This window comes from Arvicola amphibius, chromosome 10, assembly GCF_903992535.2.
Source record: "Arvicola amphibius chromosome 10, mArvAmp1.2, whole genome shotgun sequence".
In the NCBI taxonomy this organism is placed as follows: domain Eukaryota; kingdom Metazoa; phylum Chordata; class Mammalia; order Rodentia; family Cricetidae; genus Arvicola; species Arvicola amphibius.
The window spans coordinates 123,201,799-123,218,439 of NC_052056.1; the positions used below are offsets into that span (position 1 = coordinate 123,201,799).

Sequence of the window (16,641 nt, forward strand, 5' to 3'; positions counted from 1 at the left end):
GATTCAGAAATGGAAGCCTGTGCTTGGAGCAGTCTGTTTCCATAAGAAGGTCTCACGGGAATGAGTGTGTCATCAAGACAAGATCTGTTGCATACAAGAGATAAATCTTATTTCAGGTTTGGCTCTAGGCTGACTCTTTCGTGATTGGAACCTAACCCCCACTCATTTGTTTTCCTCTGTGGGAGACATTGGGGCACCCACCCTGATCCTAACATGCCACGCAGTTTGATGTTGCCATAGCAAAATGCCCAAAGTTGGACGCTGTGTAAATAATAGATGGTGTTTGGTTCTGTTTGGGAGGCTGACAGTCCATGATCAGGCAGCCCTTCGTGTCTGACTTCGGCTGAGGGATCCTGGACTTCATCAAAGTGTGTATCACTGCAGGAACATGAACAAGAGGTCAGTACAACATTACAGTTCAACACTGAAAGCCAGAAAGATTTGGGGCGGCAGGAATGTCCCTTTTATAACACTCAGCTCTCGCAGGCACTAACAGAAGTCCCTGGAGACCTACATTAAACCTTTCTGAGGTCATCAACCACAGTGACCCAGTCACCTTCTACTTCACCCACCAAAATTCCCGTCCCCTTTTAACACTGTCACCTCAGGGACCTAGCCGTCACCATACGCCACTTGCCCAAAGCTAGCCCAACACATCTAAGGGACACAGAAGCACCAGATCACGTCAGTTCATTTTGTCATCACCATGGCAGAATACCAACATGGCACACGCCATACCAGAAAAGGTATGGTGGCAAGTGGCTCACGGTGCTGGGAGTGTGTGGCTGGATGCCTCACCTCATCCCGACTCAGTAAAGTAGAAAACAGCAGATGGTAAAGAGGGTCTGGGTGGCAAACCTCAAGGCCGACTCCAGGGAGGCCGTCCTCTTAAAGATTCCACGAGGTCCTGCTTGGAACCAAGTCTGGGCTTTCCACCATCAAACCACAGCACAGTGACCCAGTAAGAGTCATGAGGATGTGAAGCAGGCTGACCCAGTGACAGGCTTTGCAGAGAGGTTCTGAGTAATTCACTTACTCTAGCATCTGGAAGCAGGTCCTCACCGCCCACGTGTCTGGCCCCACAATTTACGCCATAAGCAGGAAGTTCAAATGCTAAGTGGATGTCAGCAGTGCATTATTGGATTAGCAGGGGTGATCTTGAACATTCTTGGAACGTGTTCATTTTGGAACACCTGCCTGTGGCTCTGTTTTCTGGACTGAATGCCCCTGGTGTCCATGCCAACCAGACAAACGCTACCATTCAGGGCGAGACCCATTTGGAAAGTGCAATATCATCTAGAATGCTGGGTTCTGACTTCTTTTGGTGGTTCCCAAAGTGCAGGTGCCCATTCATTTGGGGACTCTTGAGAGAAATGGTCTTAACTTATTTTTATCTCCTGTGTTAACTACTTCCCTCATTCTCACGACCAAATATCTAGTTCAGTGACTGAAATCCACCAGGAGTCCGAGGCTGGTCAGGTGCCACCTGCAATCAGGAGCGTTGGTGCTCAGCCCAACTTTCCCGTTTTATTCAGCCTGGATCCGCAGTCCAGAGAATGGTGCTTCCCACACTCAAGGTGGTTCTTCCTACCTCAGTTAAATATATCCAAAACACCCTCACAGGCTGGCCCAGATGTGTCTCCTAGGAGACTCCAAATCCTGTCAATTCGATGGTGACATTACCCATTGTTGTAATTTGGAAAAAAAAACTGCTTGCGAAAGATGCTATGCGACAGAGCTCAGGTGGAGTGGTTTTTATTGGGGGAAGTGAACGGGAAAAGGAGGAGAGAGGGGAGACTGGCCTCTGGGGACAGGAGTAGCAGAAAAGAGAGAAAAGAGAGGGGGAGAGGGGGAGGGAGGGGGTAGGAAGGGAGGGAAGAAGGGAGGGAGGGAAAGAGAGATGGGAGGTGGGCAGGGCCCTTCTAAAAGGGAACATAGTGAATGTGCATAGATGGCTACACCTGAGGACATACACCCAAGATCAGGCCAGTAGAGATGCCTGAATACTAACACCCATCTCACACACACACACACACACACACACACACGGGGGGGGGGAGGGAGGGAGAGAGAGGGACGGAGGGAGGGAGGGAGAGAGAGAGAGGGAGAAAGACAGAAGGAGGGAGAGAGAGAGGGAGGGAGGGAGGGAGGGAGGGAGAGAGGGAGGGAGAGAGAGAGAGAGAGAGAGGGGGGGGGGTCAGTGAAAAACTGACGGAAAGCCAGCACTCAGAGGGAATCACCAGCAGCCCCAAAGGTGGCACCAGCACCCCAAGTTGAACCACACTACAGTGGCCACTCACACCACATTAGAAACCCACAACCCAAACTTTCAAAAACTCACCTTCCCTAGTCACATTGACCCCATTATCACTTGTGACATTTCAACATTCAGAGAGAGAGACAAATCGAACAAACTACATGTCGTGCTCAACTTTATCAAATCTTAACATTTTGCTTCACAAATTTGATAGTTTTAATTTAATTTAATTCAATTATGTGTATAAATGTTTGCTTGCACACCGCATGCATGCCTGGTGCCTGCTGAAGCCAAAAGAGGACTTCACATCCCCTGGAACTGAAGTCACATGCAGTTCTGAGCCACCATGTGGGTGTTGAGACTCAGACCCGGGTCCTCCGCCAGTGGGTGACCTTAACCTGGGAGCCATCTCTCCAGCCTCAGTTCTGGTCATTTTTAAGAGCTTGTGTTTATGCGTGTGGAATATGTATTCACAAGTGTGTGTGTGTGTGTGTGTGTGTGTGTGTGTGTGTGTGTGTGTGCACAATCATGAAGGCCAGAGGAGTGCCTTGCTCTATCACCTTCTGTCTTAGTCCCTTGAGACAAAATCTCTCACCGAAGCTCGGCTGGCAGTCAGAGACCCCAGTGTTCCTCTTGTCTCTGCCCCCTAAAACACTGAGGTTACAGGTTCACATACAGCCATGCCTAGGCGCTATGTGGGTCCTGGGGATCTGGGCTCAGGTCAAGCTTGTAGAGCGAGCACACTTACTCCTGAGCCGTCTCCTCAGCCATTGCATCCCACATGTATTACTTCTGCCCCTCTTATCCCTTAGCAGTAGCTGCTAACCTGCATTTGTGTTGATCAGTCTCACACAATGTTTTTCCTATTAATAAATATTAGTACATAATTTTACACTTTCTACTACAGTACACACCAACACAGAATTTGTTCTAACTCAGCCATGTATTACAGGCTGGCCTCAAACCTGTGGCAATCCTCCTGTCTCAGTCTCCTGAGTTCTGGGATTACAGACATGCTGCTTTGAAGATCTTTCAAGAACGATAAATTTTGTCCCTGATGTGTGCCTCATTTTCCTCTCCATGAATGCTCACTGCGCTAATTTTTTTTCTCATTAAAAAGTGCAAAGGACAGTCCTGAACACACCACACACACACACACACACACACACACACACACATACACACACACACACACCCTACTCTGAAAATTTATCCAGAACAAAGGGTGTTAAAGTTTTCTAACTTCCAACCACTATTAGAAAGGTGTCTTATGCTGGGCTCTCTCTGCACTTGTGCACGCACACGCGTGTGCACACACAAACAACTGTACATACACACAAAGCACTTACTACACTGTCAGGCAGTCTTGTGCTCTCTGTTATTCCTTCTACTCCTACTTTTCTCTGAGTTTTTAGGTTATGAATTTTGTCAAAACTGTTCTCTGTATATCTACAGACAAGTTTTAAAATTCCATCGATAGGCAAGATCTCCTGAGTAAATTGGGAGCATGGGGACCTTGGGAGAGGGTAGAAGGGGAGGGCAGAGGAAGAGAGGGGAGTGGAGAAAAATATATAGCTCAATAAAATCAATAAAAATAATTCTGTCAGTAGGACAGTGAGGTGACTCGGTGGGTAAGGGTGTGTGTCACCACGTGTCAGTAGGACTTGATGGGTAAGGGTGTGTGCCACCACGTGTCAGTAGAACTCGGGGGGGGGGGGGGCAGGGTGTGTGCCACCATGCCTAATAGCCTGAGTGGTAGCCTGGGCTGCATAGAAAACGTGTGTCTAAAAAGGAGGTAGACACTATGGAACATGCAGGCTTTCCTCTTGCTCTCCATTCCAAGTCCTTTTCCCTTTAGCTTTCCATGAGCCTAAAAATCCTATGATTTCAGCATGTCTCCTCCAAGGGATATCTTTTGCATGTATGAACACAGAGCATCTTATGTAAGAGGGCACACATGTGTTCCTCTTCTGCTGCCACAGGAATATACATACAGACCTGCACATGCACATTAAGCAAGTGTCTTAGTTGCTTCCTTGTTTCTGTAAAGACACCACAACCAAGGTAACTTACAGTTCTAGAGGGTGAGTCATGGCTGGGAGCAGGGAGGCAGGCATTGCACTGGAATAATAGCTGGGCACTTACACCCTTTGCTGTAAGTAGGAGAAAGAGAGAGGTAACTGGGCCTGGGTTTTTGAAACCTTAACGCCCACTCCCAGTGACACACCTCCTCCAACAAGGCCACACCTCCCAATCCTTCCTAAACAGTTCCAGCAACAGTTCCAGGTTCCTTCCTAAACAGGAACTAGCATTCAAACAGATGAGTGGGGGGGGCATTCTTGTGCCCCCAGAGAGTAAAATGATACCATAACGCAATTGTATTTTCTTTGCTACATAATTTACCTAGAAATTTAACCCTTGAGATCACCCATGAGTCTGTCCTTTCCTTCTCAAAAATGTTATTGTATTACATTGTGAAAGAGCAAGTGTTCTACAGTGAACTCAGTTAATGGCTATTTGTTTTCTTTTGTATGGTGTTTTAAGATGGCCTAGCAATAGAGCCCAGGCTGGTGTAGAACTCCCATCCTCCTGCCTTGGCCCTCTTAATTTTAGGATTCAGGCAAGTAAGCTGTTGGTTCTTGTTTGTTGTTGTTGGTTTGTTTTTTTTAAAAAAAAAAAAAAAAAAAAAAAAAACAGGGTTTTCTGTGTAACAGCCCTAGCTGTCCTGATACTCACTTTGTAGACCAGGCTGGCTTCCAACTCACCTGCCTCTGCCTCCCAAATGCACCACCACCGCCCGGCTAAAGCTGTTGGTTCTTAATCTATGAACATTTGTCATTCTAACAGACACGCAGAACCCCATTCCAGAGCAGCCACACCCATCCCTTAACACTTCCTGTTGTTTTACTGTGACCTTAATTGAGCTGTGTCCTCCCACCGCCCCCCCCCCCAGCACGCACACACTCCCTCCGCAGAAGCAGGGAGATGGGTGGCCCCCAAGCTGCGATGGTGGTGTAATGACGGCTGTGCAGTCTAGAGTGGGCTGCAGCGACTTCCCTCAACAAGACAGGAGGGAGGAGATCACCGTGACGGCAGTGCTGAAGGCAGGCAATTTAGCCCCTTTTAGTCCTGCGCTCAGCCCTTCCGCCAGCACAGTGGTAGCGTGGCCACAGTTCTCGCCCCCAGAGTCCCCTCGACAAGTCCTGGGTACCCTTTTCTGGCAGAACTCACCTACTAAGGCCATTGGAGCTTGACCGAGATTGGAGTCGTTTTCATTTTCTGAGACTCTCAGCAAATTAAAAAAAAATAAAATGGCCAGAAAGGTTAGCAGAACCGTGTCTGGAATCTGGTCACCGAACAAGTAAACACTCTTAACAAACACGGAGCCCTAGAATGACTCTGGTCACAGATAATGACAAGATTCATAGACAACATTAATTCCTAATGCACTGCAGTCCAGGAAGGGAGCACATATGGACATCCATATGAAAAAATAGTGTTCTTTATGCATAAGTGCCTCAAACATGGCTAAATTTGGGCAACTTTCTAAACGTGAAGCAGGGCACAGCCCTGTTCTTTCTCTGGTCACTCGGTCCAGTTACTAGCGGGAGCAGGAGGGCTTGGTGTGCAGCCCTCTGTAGCCCACGCTTGTATCAGCACCCACCCTAAGTGCATTTTACGAACTCTCAATTGTGAATGTTCCAATCGAAGTCATACTCAGGGTTTGACCGTTTGTTCCTCAGTCTACGACACCATTTGGGGAGACCCTGGAGCTGACAGGGGGTGGGTCTGGCTGCAGGAAGCAGGCAGTGGAAGGCAGGAAGCAGGGCTTTGACAGATGACAGACTGTTCTGCCCCAGTTTCCTGAGCTTCGATCTCACACTTCCATGTCCCATTCCTCCATGCCTTTTCTGCCATGACCGACTAAAAACCTAGACAAGCCTTTCCTACTCAAGCAGTTTCTGTCAGATGTTTTGGTGCAGCCATGTGAAAGAACCTACTAAATTAATGAATGCAGTTTGGGTTATTGTATTAAAATAAAAAGCGAAAAAAACGTTCGTCTACTTCTGGAGTTGTGACAGGGGGCTCCGTGACAGAGGTGGGGACTCCAGGAAATGGAGGAGTGGGTTCTGAGTCAGGAAGCAGGGGTTCTGGGTGAGGGAGGTGGGTTCCCAGTCACCAACAGTAGAAGTACAAGCTTGGGTGAAGGGCCAAGGGGTTCTGGGACAGGCCTGAGAGATGGATCCTGGACAAAAAATAAGGATTCTAGGCCATGACAGAGATGCATGATGGGATTGAAAGCAGTAGGTTCGAGGACATACACAGATGGGCTGTGGGCTGGCATCCCACCCCACGCTCCCAGAACTCCCATGCACTGTTCCTCGGAGCCCACGCTTCCCTGAGCGCTGGCAGCGCGGTGTCCCCAGGCCCAGCTCAGTAGTCCCTTTCCATCCTGTGAGCTGGGCAGAACCGACCGCTGCTGGCTAGACTGGACCTCCCTGTGGGCAGGCGCCAGGTCTGCAACAGCTCCCGTCGGCAGCGCCCAGGCGGAGCACGGAGCCGCGGATCTTCCAGGCTGTTCCATTTGCAATTTCATCCCACGTGTCCGCGGGGCCTCAGAAGTGTGTGTGAGATCCATCACAGGCAAGAGGGGCCAGGGGAAGGACGCCGAGGGGAAGAGATGCTGGAAGGAGGACCCAGCTGGACCCAGTGCGGTTGAAAGACGAAGACCCCGCGCCTTAGGCGCGCACCTGGCGCGGTGGGGCGGGACTCGCGTACCCCCCCCCCGCGGACACGCGCGGCAGGTGCACGCGCAGGGGGTCCCGCCCCGCCGCCCCCTCCCCGCCGACAGGCGCGCGCGGCATTGTGGGAGTTGTGGTCCTCGGGGCCGCGGAGAGCAGCGCGGGCGGCACCGGCTCGGCGGGGCTCGCGGCTCGGGCCGGGCGGCTGCTGCGGGCGCGGCAGGGGGCGGCCGCGTCCCTGGGGCAGTGGCATCGCCCGGCTCCCCTCAGCCGCCCGCGCAGGTAAGCGGCGTCTCCGGGGCTGCGGGGCTGCGGAGGACGATGCTTTGGGCGCCAGAGCCTGTATCCCAGGCCGGCCCAGGGCCCGCGGTCGCCTAGCACCGGCTGCATGCTGAGTGCCGCTCGGGCTGGATCGCGCCGCGCAGCATCACCCCCGCCTCCTCTCTTCCTCTTCTCTATCGCCTTTTCTCCTGGTCCCCCATTCCTCCTCAGCATCACCCACTTTGACCCACCTCCCTGTCCCATGAATTATCACGCGCCCTGACCCTCCTTCCCACTTTTCCAGGTAACCCTCACCTCAGCATCTCATCCCCTGACTGCTGGCATTACTACCACCTGCGTTAACACATCTTTCTGACCTGGCTCCAGGGCCTGTGACACTGGCGGGAGACTCTGAGGAGGGAAGCTCCCTAGAGAGGAGGGCTCGTCTCCGGACAGCTCTCAGGCTCTCTGATAGAGAGGATAGCAAACAACACACAGCTGCTGTGCTGTGCCTTGCAGGGGGCTTCCCTAGTCTCCTGGCTTCACCTCAGGGTGACCCGGGCTCTTTAGCATCAGAAAGCCTCCTGAGCTGGTCACCTGATCCGGGTTAACTGGGTCAAATGCAGACTGTCTCCCCGGGCATTCTTCGTGTTAGAAGTTATCTTTGATTGGACTTGATTGAATTTGGCCTTTATTCCATGGAGCCCGCTGGTCTTTGAGATCTGAGGTGCAGAACCTGCATGATGCCCATCACTGATGGGAACCAGAAGAACCAGTGTGCATCCGTCCATCCTCCTGCTGCCACTCACTCCACCAAAACCAGAGTTGTTTTCTTGTTCACAGGTTAGCTCTGGGCTTGAATGTCCCTCAGTGGGTGCAGGGACAGCCAGCCTCTTGGGGCTTTAAGTGACTGGCAGCTCCCAGTTCACTCTCTTAGTGCTGGATTGGATCTCTTGAAGAGGTTAGGGTCTCTCCTTGCTGAATCTTTTACTGTTCTGTCTTGGGGAGGGCTCTTGTCTGCTCTGTCCAGAATGAGGCTGTTGTGAGGAGGGGAAGGGCTCATGGCCCATGGAGAGCTTTCCTAGCCACCCACCCATTGTGTGTGTGTGTGTGTGTGTGTGTGTGTGTGTGTGTGTGTGTGTGTGTGTGCATTTGACATGAGCAGGTTAGTGGGAGCTCAGTTTCGTGGGTCTCCGGACACCCAGGAAACCTGCTGCTGAAGACAGTTTTACAACCAGCTGCGACTCCAGGCACCCAGGAAACCTGCTGCTGAAGACAATTTTAGTTGCAGTTTAGGGGAAAACGTGTTTCATTTTGGGAATCCTGGACTGGCTTGAAGAGCAAGTGCAAAGAAGACACCTTTCTGGAGCTTTTCCCCTTTTCCTAAAGTGGAAACAACGGAGCGATGGTATCACCCGTGGAGGAGGGGCCAGCGAAGGAGCTTAACACCCGGGCTTTGCATCTTTAGAAGAAACTGGCTTCTCTCTCTCCCATTCCTGTACTTTTCCTAGAAGCATGAGTCCCCATGAATATTCAGTATGTGTGGTTTTTTGACTTCCTAAACATTATAGTCAAGTGATTCTTTATTCAGCCGACACCGGGATGGTGCGGAATGAGCACCAAAGGTTCTCCATGAGACCAGGAATGGACATCACCACAAGTCGGGGTCTTTCGGCCTTAGCATTCTGCCCAGGGTGGGAGTCTTGGGACACTCCACGTTTGGTTTGCCCGCCACTCTCACATTGAGGGCTCACTGTGACATTACCCCAGCCAGCAGATGGATGAAAACTTAGAGAGCGCTTAGATAGGGGACATGCCCTGCAAATAGCTGGTGTCCACTCCTAGTCTAGCCCATGTCTAGTTTGGGTGTGCAACTTCTCTGCTATGCTGAAGACTTCCCAGGCCTAGCTGGTCCAGGTAGCAGGAGACAGTCTGGCTGTCATTGTACCCTATTCTCCCCTAGGGAAGGAGGAGGAACACTGAGATGCTCCCAACTGTGTTCCTCCCGGTGATGGAGGGCTTCCAGGAAGATGCAGACCTGACTGCACACCGTGGAAAAGGAGGGGCAGACAGAGTGTTTCAGAGGAATGGGGAGGGGGAGGACACTCGGGGTTCAGGAGACCTGGGAGGCACAGTTGGGCTTGCATCATGTTTTACAGTGACTTGGGTTCCACCTCCCCCAAGCATAATGGCTGACAAAGCAGGTGTCACTGCTGTCCTCGGAGGGGGGAAACTGAGTCTGGGACTTGGACTTTTCCTGTAAGGCCAACTGAGTGGCAGAAAGAGGTGTATCTGCCACAGAGGCCACTCCAGGCCACCCGCTTACTTTTCTAATGTGATATTAGCCTGATTTACAGCATGCTTGCAAAGAAAAGGGAGAGTGTGCCATTGTGACAGCCCTCTGCCGTTCCGTGATGCATTTCCATCCTCCTGGGACTGTTGTATTTAGGGCTTTTCCTTTCATAACTTTAATGTTGCTGTTTTCTGGTTTCCATCCCAGGTTTGGACACCATGAAGATCCTTTCGTAGTGGCTGACTGACTACATTTGCTAATGGGATATAAGGCAGCGCCCTCTGCCCAACTTCAGTGACTTTTACTGGTGGGCCCCGTCAGCAGGCCTCACCATTCATCAATGGCGCCCTTGGCAGGAACTGAGGGACAGTGGCAGCCATGCCTCCCCCTGCTCCAGCTACTCCTTCTACCTTCTGCTAACCTGCATGTTGTGGGTACCCTGGCGACCCCCAGAGCCCTGATCTTCTGAGCCAGCTTCCATCCAAGCACTGAGTTCCTCAAGATGTGGCTGGAGGGGCTGGTGGCCTGGAGCTGGTCTCTGGATGGCCTGAGGGACTGTATTGCCACCGGCATCCAGTCTGTACGGGACTGTGACAGCACAGCCGTTGTCACTGTGGTCTGCCTGCTGGTCATGTTTGTGTGGTACTGTTACCACGTGGGCCGAGAACAGCCCCGACCCCATGTGTCCGTCAACTCCCTCCTGCAGGGAGTGGATGCCAATGGGCTACAGAATGGGTCCATGTACTGCCAGTCACCCGAGTGCGTGCGCTGCATGCACCACGATGGTCTCAACCAGAAGCTTTACCACAACCTGCAGGAATATGCCAAGCGGTACTCATGGTCCGGTATGGGCCGCATCCACAAGGGCATCCGGGAGCAGGGCCGCTACCTCAGCAGCCAGCCCTCCATCCAGAAGCCCGAGGTCTTCTTCCTGCCTGATCTCCCCACTACGCCCTACTTTTCCCGGGACGCCCAGAAGCACGATGTGGAGCTGTTGGAGCGGAACTTCCAGGCCATCCTCTGCGAGTTTGAGACACTCTACAAGGCCTTCTCTAATTGTAGCCTCCCACAAGGGTGGAAAGTGAATAGTACCCCCAGCGGGGAGTGGTTCACCTTTGACTTTGTCAACCAGGGCGTTTGTGTCCCCAGGAACTGCAGGAAGTGCCCACGGACGTACCGCTTGCTCGGCAGCCTCCGGACCTGTATTGGAAACAATGTTTTCGGGAATGCCTGCATCTCGGTGCTGAGTCCTGGGACCGTGATCACGGAGCACTATGGACCCACCAACATCCGCATCCGGTGCCACCTAGGTACGTGGAAGGGGCAGAGTCCCCAGCATACACATTCACGGAAGCCTCAAGTAGCAAGGTGCCTTTGCCTCTTGAGTGCTTTGACCAAATACAGACGCATTCAGCTGGGTGCGGTGGAACATACCTACAGCACAAGCACTCACTTGCTTGGCAGAGGGTTGAGGCTTGAAGTGCTAACCTGCACTCTGTGTGCACTTGTATGCGTGTGTGTGCTGAGGCCAGGGATCAGCATTGAGTCTTGTGTCTCAGGATCTGTCTACCTTGTTTTTACAGGATTTCTCTGGAACCTGGGGCTCACTGGCTATGTTAGATTCGCTGGCCGCAAGCCCCAGGGGGTCTGCCTCCCCTTCTCTGACTCCCCAACCATGTAACTCTAAGTGTGTGCCACAGTGCCTAGCCAGTTGGCCTGTGGAAGTAGCAACTCAGGTCCTCATGACTCTACCATAAGTGCTTTACAAGACTTGGTCATATCCCAGCCTCAGAGCCTGGTTTCTTGGTGGTGGTCTATAAACAACTGTGATGGCAGAATACCAACCTCATTTTTTTATTCTCTCAAACTTTGACTCATTCTCCTGTGGTGCCAGGCACTCACACATGCTCTCGGGCCACCAGGCCACACACCAACTTAAATCTAGGATCTGGCAGGAAAGGCACTGTCTGAAAGAACTTTGGAGGAGAGGCTGGTAAGTGCCCTCCATCTTCCCTGTCCTTTGTGTGAGATGCTGGCCACATGTGGCTGCTGAAGGCTTGGGCTGTGGTCAGTGGAACAGCTGAGCTAAAGTTTTCACTTAAGTTTGTGTATCCAGGTATGGCTGGTGGCTGCTGTGCTCTGTGGTGGCTGACACAGAACCCACAGGGTTCTGACAGTGACAGAGGGCCTCAGTGGTGCCCGAGAGGCTGGGAAAGATGCTTAAACATTCTGAGTCACCACAGATCAATGGTATCCACTATTCTGGTCATTTTATTCAAAGTCTAGGAATCGTGTGTGCTGTGTGTGTAGCATGCAAATTGAGTGTCAAGCTAAGCTGCCTTTTTATCCAGCCCAACCATGAGTTAGCTGTGCTACATGTGTGTTACTTCCCTCCTCAGAGCTTCCCCAGAGTGAGGCAGCAGCTCTCCCTTGGGGATCTGATGAGAGGAGGTGTGTCTCAGAGTGGCCATCAGTGCTAGGTGCAGAGTAAGGTACATGGAGGCAAACCTCACAGCTATGGGGTACCTTCTTCCTGGTGAATGGGGACAGGAAGCTAGTGGCAAAGGCCATGTCCTCGCTGATGAATATTCTAGAGTAGAGCGTGCTGAGCTAGGTGGCAGCTGTAAGAGGCGGTACTGGCTGGCTGCAGGAGATGGGGAAAGCGGAGGATGAGTGTCCCAAGCAGGCTGTGGTGGGGTTCGCTAGTGCACTTTACAGGAGCCTGTGCCAGATGCTAGGCCCCCACCCCCTCTCGCCCCAGCAGTTTTGCTCCCTCTGCTCCCTGGGTGGGGATTCTGGATACGGTGTGCTTTGCAGAAATACCATCGTCAAAGGGCTGCTGCGGTTGGGGATTTGACAGGCAGGTGGGACAGGGTGGCAGCTTAAAGCCGGAGTCTGGATCCATGGGCAGCTGCGGGCTGGACAGGGTCCGAGTCTCCATAGACCTCATCACCTCTCTACAGAGTGGACACACAGCTCCAGTGCTAAGGAGAACTTTGAGGACGCAACTCACTAAGTGGCCATTTGGCATAGTGCCTGGCAGTCTCCTGAGCGTGGCAATGGTTCTCATGACTACACAGTGCTCAGTAAGGCATCTCCCACTGTCAGGCCCTGGAAGCCAAGCTTCCTCTTTAAAACGGGGGGTGGGGGCGTGCTCAACCCTGCCTTCAGGGCTATTTGAAGAAAAGTAAGTTGTTCGTGCATTTGAAGTTCTCAGCAGGCAGAGGCCAGCATTATTACCAGGTAGGCTTTGATCCACACGATGGCTTTGCTTAATAAACCTATGGCAAGAGTCCATAGAGGGAGCTGGGCTGCAAACAGCTGGGAGGCTGAGGTAGGGTAGACGGGGGGGGGGGGGGGGGGGGGGGGGGAAGCAGATGGCTGACTTAGGCCAGGCTAGGCCAGGCTAGGGGGCTGGGGTTCAGGGCTGATGGGAATGGGAGTGAAGTTTTTCTTTGAAAGGTCTTGCTTTGTGGTGGGAGCTTTTGATTTCCAGGGTACTGGGCTGAACCCGAGTCTCATGCCATGCTGGGAAAGTGCTGAGCCACTGAAGTGCATCCTCAGCTACCGTGCTGTTCAAAGGCTTTGGAATGCAGAGTAGGGAAGGCCTGGGAGACTAATGTGGTCAGGATCCAGGGGTGCGGAGTAGGCAGGCTGGGAGGACATTAATGTCTGATACGTGCGTACCATATACTTGTGTGTGCGTGCATGTGTGCAGAATGTGCACACCTTGTCGTTGTGAGCATTCCCGTCTCAGGCCAGCTAGTAACTTGTAGGGAAAAATGGGTCCTTGATCTCCGTGGGAATAACAGGAAATTGTCCGTTGAAGAGGTCCTGCTGTAGGCTGGCTGTGCGTGGATGAAGCTGGCTGGATTCAGCAGCCCTGGAGTCCCATGGATCCCAGGACTAGACTAGTTCTTGAGGTCATGAGAACCTAGACTGATGTAAGCATTCGGTCTAGGGCCCGGACCAGATGAAACCAACAAAGGAGGAGTTTGGCTGGTAGCAGCCAGCACGGCCTCGCCAGTCCCGTCCCTCGAAAGACTGACCGGCTGTGTGACAATTCCACATGCTGGGTGGCTTTCAGATAAGAGAACGGGGCTGGCAATGTGGCTCAGTGAGTGAAGGCTCTTGCCTTACAAGCCCGATGACCTGAATTTGATTCCAGGAACCCACAGTGGGAGAACGGAACCGCTTCCCCTAAGTGATCCTCTAATGCTCACACAGATGCAATGTCAGGCACACCCCACACAATATTAATACAAAGTTTTAAATTTAAAAAGAGCAGAAACAGCTGGGTGGTGGTAAGGGAATTGGGAGTTCAAGGCTAGCCTGGGCAACGTGGTGAGACCCTGACTGAACAAACAAAACAGCCCAGAGGGACACCTCCTGGTTCTGAGGCTGGAGGTCCAGGCAGAGCTCTGAGGGCCAAAGTGCTCTGGCTGCCAGGTGAGTGTCTTAGCCAGGATTCCTGTTTGCTGTGATGAACGCCATGACCAAAAGCAAACTGGGGAGGAAGTCACACAGGGCAGGAACCTGGAGGCAGGAGCTGATGCAGAGGCCATGGAGGGTGCTACTCACTGGCTTACTCCTCATGGCTTGCTCAGCCTGCTTTCTCAAAGAACCCAGGACCAGCCGCCCAGGGATGGCCCCACCCACAGTGGACCGGACCCTCCCCCATCAACCAGTAATTAAGAAAATGTCTTACAGTCAGATCTATGGAGGCGTTTTCTCAATTGAGGCTCCCTCCTTTTGGATGGCTCTAGTTTGTGTGCCATGTGGGCATAGACTCGCCAGCACAGTGGCCGTGGCATCCTCTTGCTGTGACCTCATGTAGTACAAAGGTCCATTTTATAAGTATAGATCCCATTCATGACCTAATCCTAAAGATGCCTAACGCCATCATCTCGGTGGCCTCAGTCTCCCAGTTATGGGTCACAGATAGCCCACAGTGTGGACTCCAGGGGAGCGTATGGAAGACCTAAGCTTTTAAGTGCCCACCGGAGCAGCCCAGCTCCACCTTCCAGCAGCCTTGAACCCTGGCCACCTTTACTCTCAACCCTCTGTTTTTCCCCAAGGTCTGAAGACTCCCAATGGCTGTGAGCTGGTGGTAGGGGGTGAGCCCCAGTGCTGGGCAGAAGGTCGCTGCCTGCTCTTCGACGACTCTTTCCTGCACACTGCATTCCATGAAGGTGGGCATCGCCTCTCCCAGAGCTTGCCCACCTGCTTGCTTTATGGTTGTTTTTAAAAGAGAAGTTTTGGGGTACCAGACAAAACTGACCAGGAACTCCCAAGGCCCCCCCATTTCACCTTCCCATGCAGTCTCCCCACATGGGTAGCTGGTATGACAGGTGACAAGCCAACTTCAACCAGATGTCATGACTTGAAGGCTGTTGTCACATTCAGGTTCATTCCCAGTGTCAGACATTCTGTGGCTTGGGACAACAGTGTGCAGACTGTGTCCACGGTGACAGTCCCACTGCCCTGCCCAGGTTCCCTCCCTTTTTTTACATTCGCCTTCCTCAAGACATGGGAGAGACCTCATGAACATTCTCCATCTGGGACAGGGAGGTCTTCCCATGCCCATAGGCCTACAGCTCAGTCTACATGAGTGTGCAGGGCCACTCTGACCCCCTACGCTCCTCCTCCCTAGGTTCTGCTGAGGATGGCCCACGAGCGGTCTTCATGGTGGATCTTTGGCACCCCAACGTGGCAGCTGCCGAACGGCAGGCCCTGGATTTCATCTTTGCTCCAGGACGATGAGGACGTTGCCTGGGCTGGAGCCAGGCTGAGTGGCCCAGGTGGACTGTGGGACAGCCCAGTCCCTGCCGTGATCCACACTGGAAGCGCAAGTGGCCTTCCGTCCCCCATGGGAGCCCTCTTTTCTTTGGTTACTGGAAACTTCTTAGGTTTCTTTCCCCTTCCAGTTATCTACTGGGACTTCTGGCCTATTAGTGTGTCCCTTTGGCTGTGACCAGAGACTCTGTACCCCTCAAGTCTGTGACTTTGCTACCTGATGTCTTCTCTGTGTTCTGGAATAGAGTAACCAAATGGCCATTTGTCTGAATGTAATCAACTTAAACTTTGTAGCTGTCTCACCAGAGACCACAGCCAATGGCCCGACAGCTTGGCGTCTGATGCTGGGGTTCAGACCTACACTGTCCCAGAGCAAGAGACAGCCTGCAGCCTGCACACCTGTTGGCTTCATTAGGGTCTTACCAGTCACCATCAGGGTGGTGCGTAGGTCAGGGTCCAGGGAATCCATCATTATTTCTGTCACCTGAAGTCTGTCAGAGTCCTGGTGGTTGTGACCAGGGCGTTTGCTTTAGTCACAGGTTCCTACAGAGCTGACGGCCAGTGAGGGCTCCCAGGTCAGCAAAGGACAGGGATAGTAGCTCACTGCCTACTGAAGCCTACTGCCAAGCCACGCCTCACACGTGCTGCTGCTGTGGTTTTGAGTCCACCCAGATTGTCAGGAAACATGCTCGGCTTAACCTTTGCCACCAACCATGTGACTGGGTGTCCGTCCTGCTTTGGAGTCTGTTGCCTAAGAGTCGACTAGGGGACAGCAAAGAATCAGCCCCATGTCAATCAAAACATTGACTCAAGCCCATGGGCGTGAGGACACCGAAGAGAGCTACAGACCCTGAGATCCACAGATATGACATTGGTCTTTGGTCTCCAGAGAAAACACACAGTTCTCTTCCCAAAGTGAAGGCTAGCCAGAGGCCCAGATAGCCACAAGTCAACTGATGCAAGAACATAGTCAGCCATTCTCAGAACACGCTTTGGGAGTAGTGGCCCATGGGTCTTGTCCAGAGCAGGACAGAATGACAGCTTGCTTATGTAACTAACACTGGTCCAGGCCCTGCGTTAGGTCCAAATGCAAACCCGACTCCTCTAGAAAGTAATCCGATGAAGTCAGTCCCCAGAGGAGAGAAACACACCTGCACTATTTCTGTGCTCAGGGTTGGAAGGGAACCTTTGGGCTCCAGAGCATCTGCACTCGGGGTTCTCAGCAGAAACCTTCAAAGTGCATGGTTCCCGTGTGTCCCCACTGCCCCCACCACATGCCAATGACATGGCTG

At 52.4% G+C, this 16,641-nt stretch overlaps 1 protein-coding gene across 2 annotated transcripts; it reads left to right on the plus strand.

Annotated features, from left to right (window-relative positions):
• Positions 1-7,168: 7,168 nt before the first annotated feature.
• Positions 7,169-16,641, plus strand: Asphd2 (aspartate beta-hydroxylase domain containing 2). Of its 2 annotated transcripts, none has more exons than XM_038346355.1 (4): positions 7,169-7,281; positions 9,761-10,863; positions 14,632-14,745; positions 15,207-16,641. In XM_038346355.1, the coding sequence occupies exons 2-4, from the start codon at positions 10,056-10,058 to the stop codon at positions 15,314-15,316; spliced, it is 1,032 nt and encodes a 343-aa protein (XP_038202283.1). In that variant the 5' UTR covers positions 7,169-7,281; positions 9,761-10,055; the 3' UTR covers positions 15,317-16,641. The 2 variants fall into 2 exon arrangements, with proteins under 2 accessions (XP_038202283.1, XP_038202284.1); XM_038346356.1 differs by lacking the exon at positions 7,169-7,281 and adding an exon at positions 7,577-8,103.

Bases quoted from the DNA above. Each gene is read 5' to 3' on its own strand.
- Asphd2 (XM_038346355.1), top strand. From the start codon at position 10,056: ATGTGGCTGGAGGGGCTGGTGGCCTGGAGCTGGTCTCTGGATGGCCTG. The intron at 10,864-14,631 runs GTACGTGGAAGG...TTTTTCCCCAAG, and splicing joins CCGCATCCGGTGCCACCTAG to GTCTGAAGACTCCCAATGGC. The intron at 14,746-15,206 runs GTGGGCATCGCC...CCTCCTCCCTAG, and splicing joins GCACACTGCATTCCATGAAG to GTTCTGCTGAGGATGGCCCA.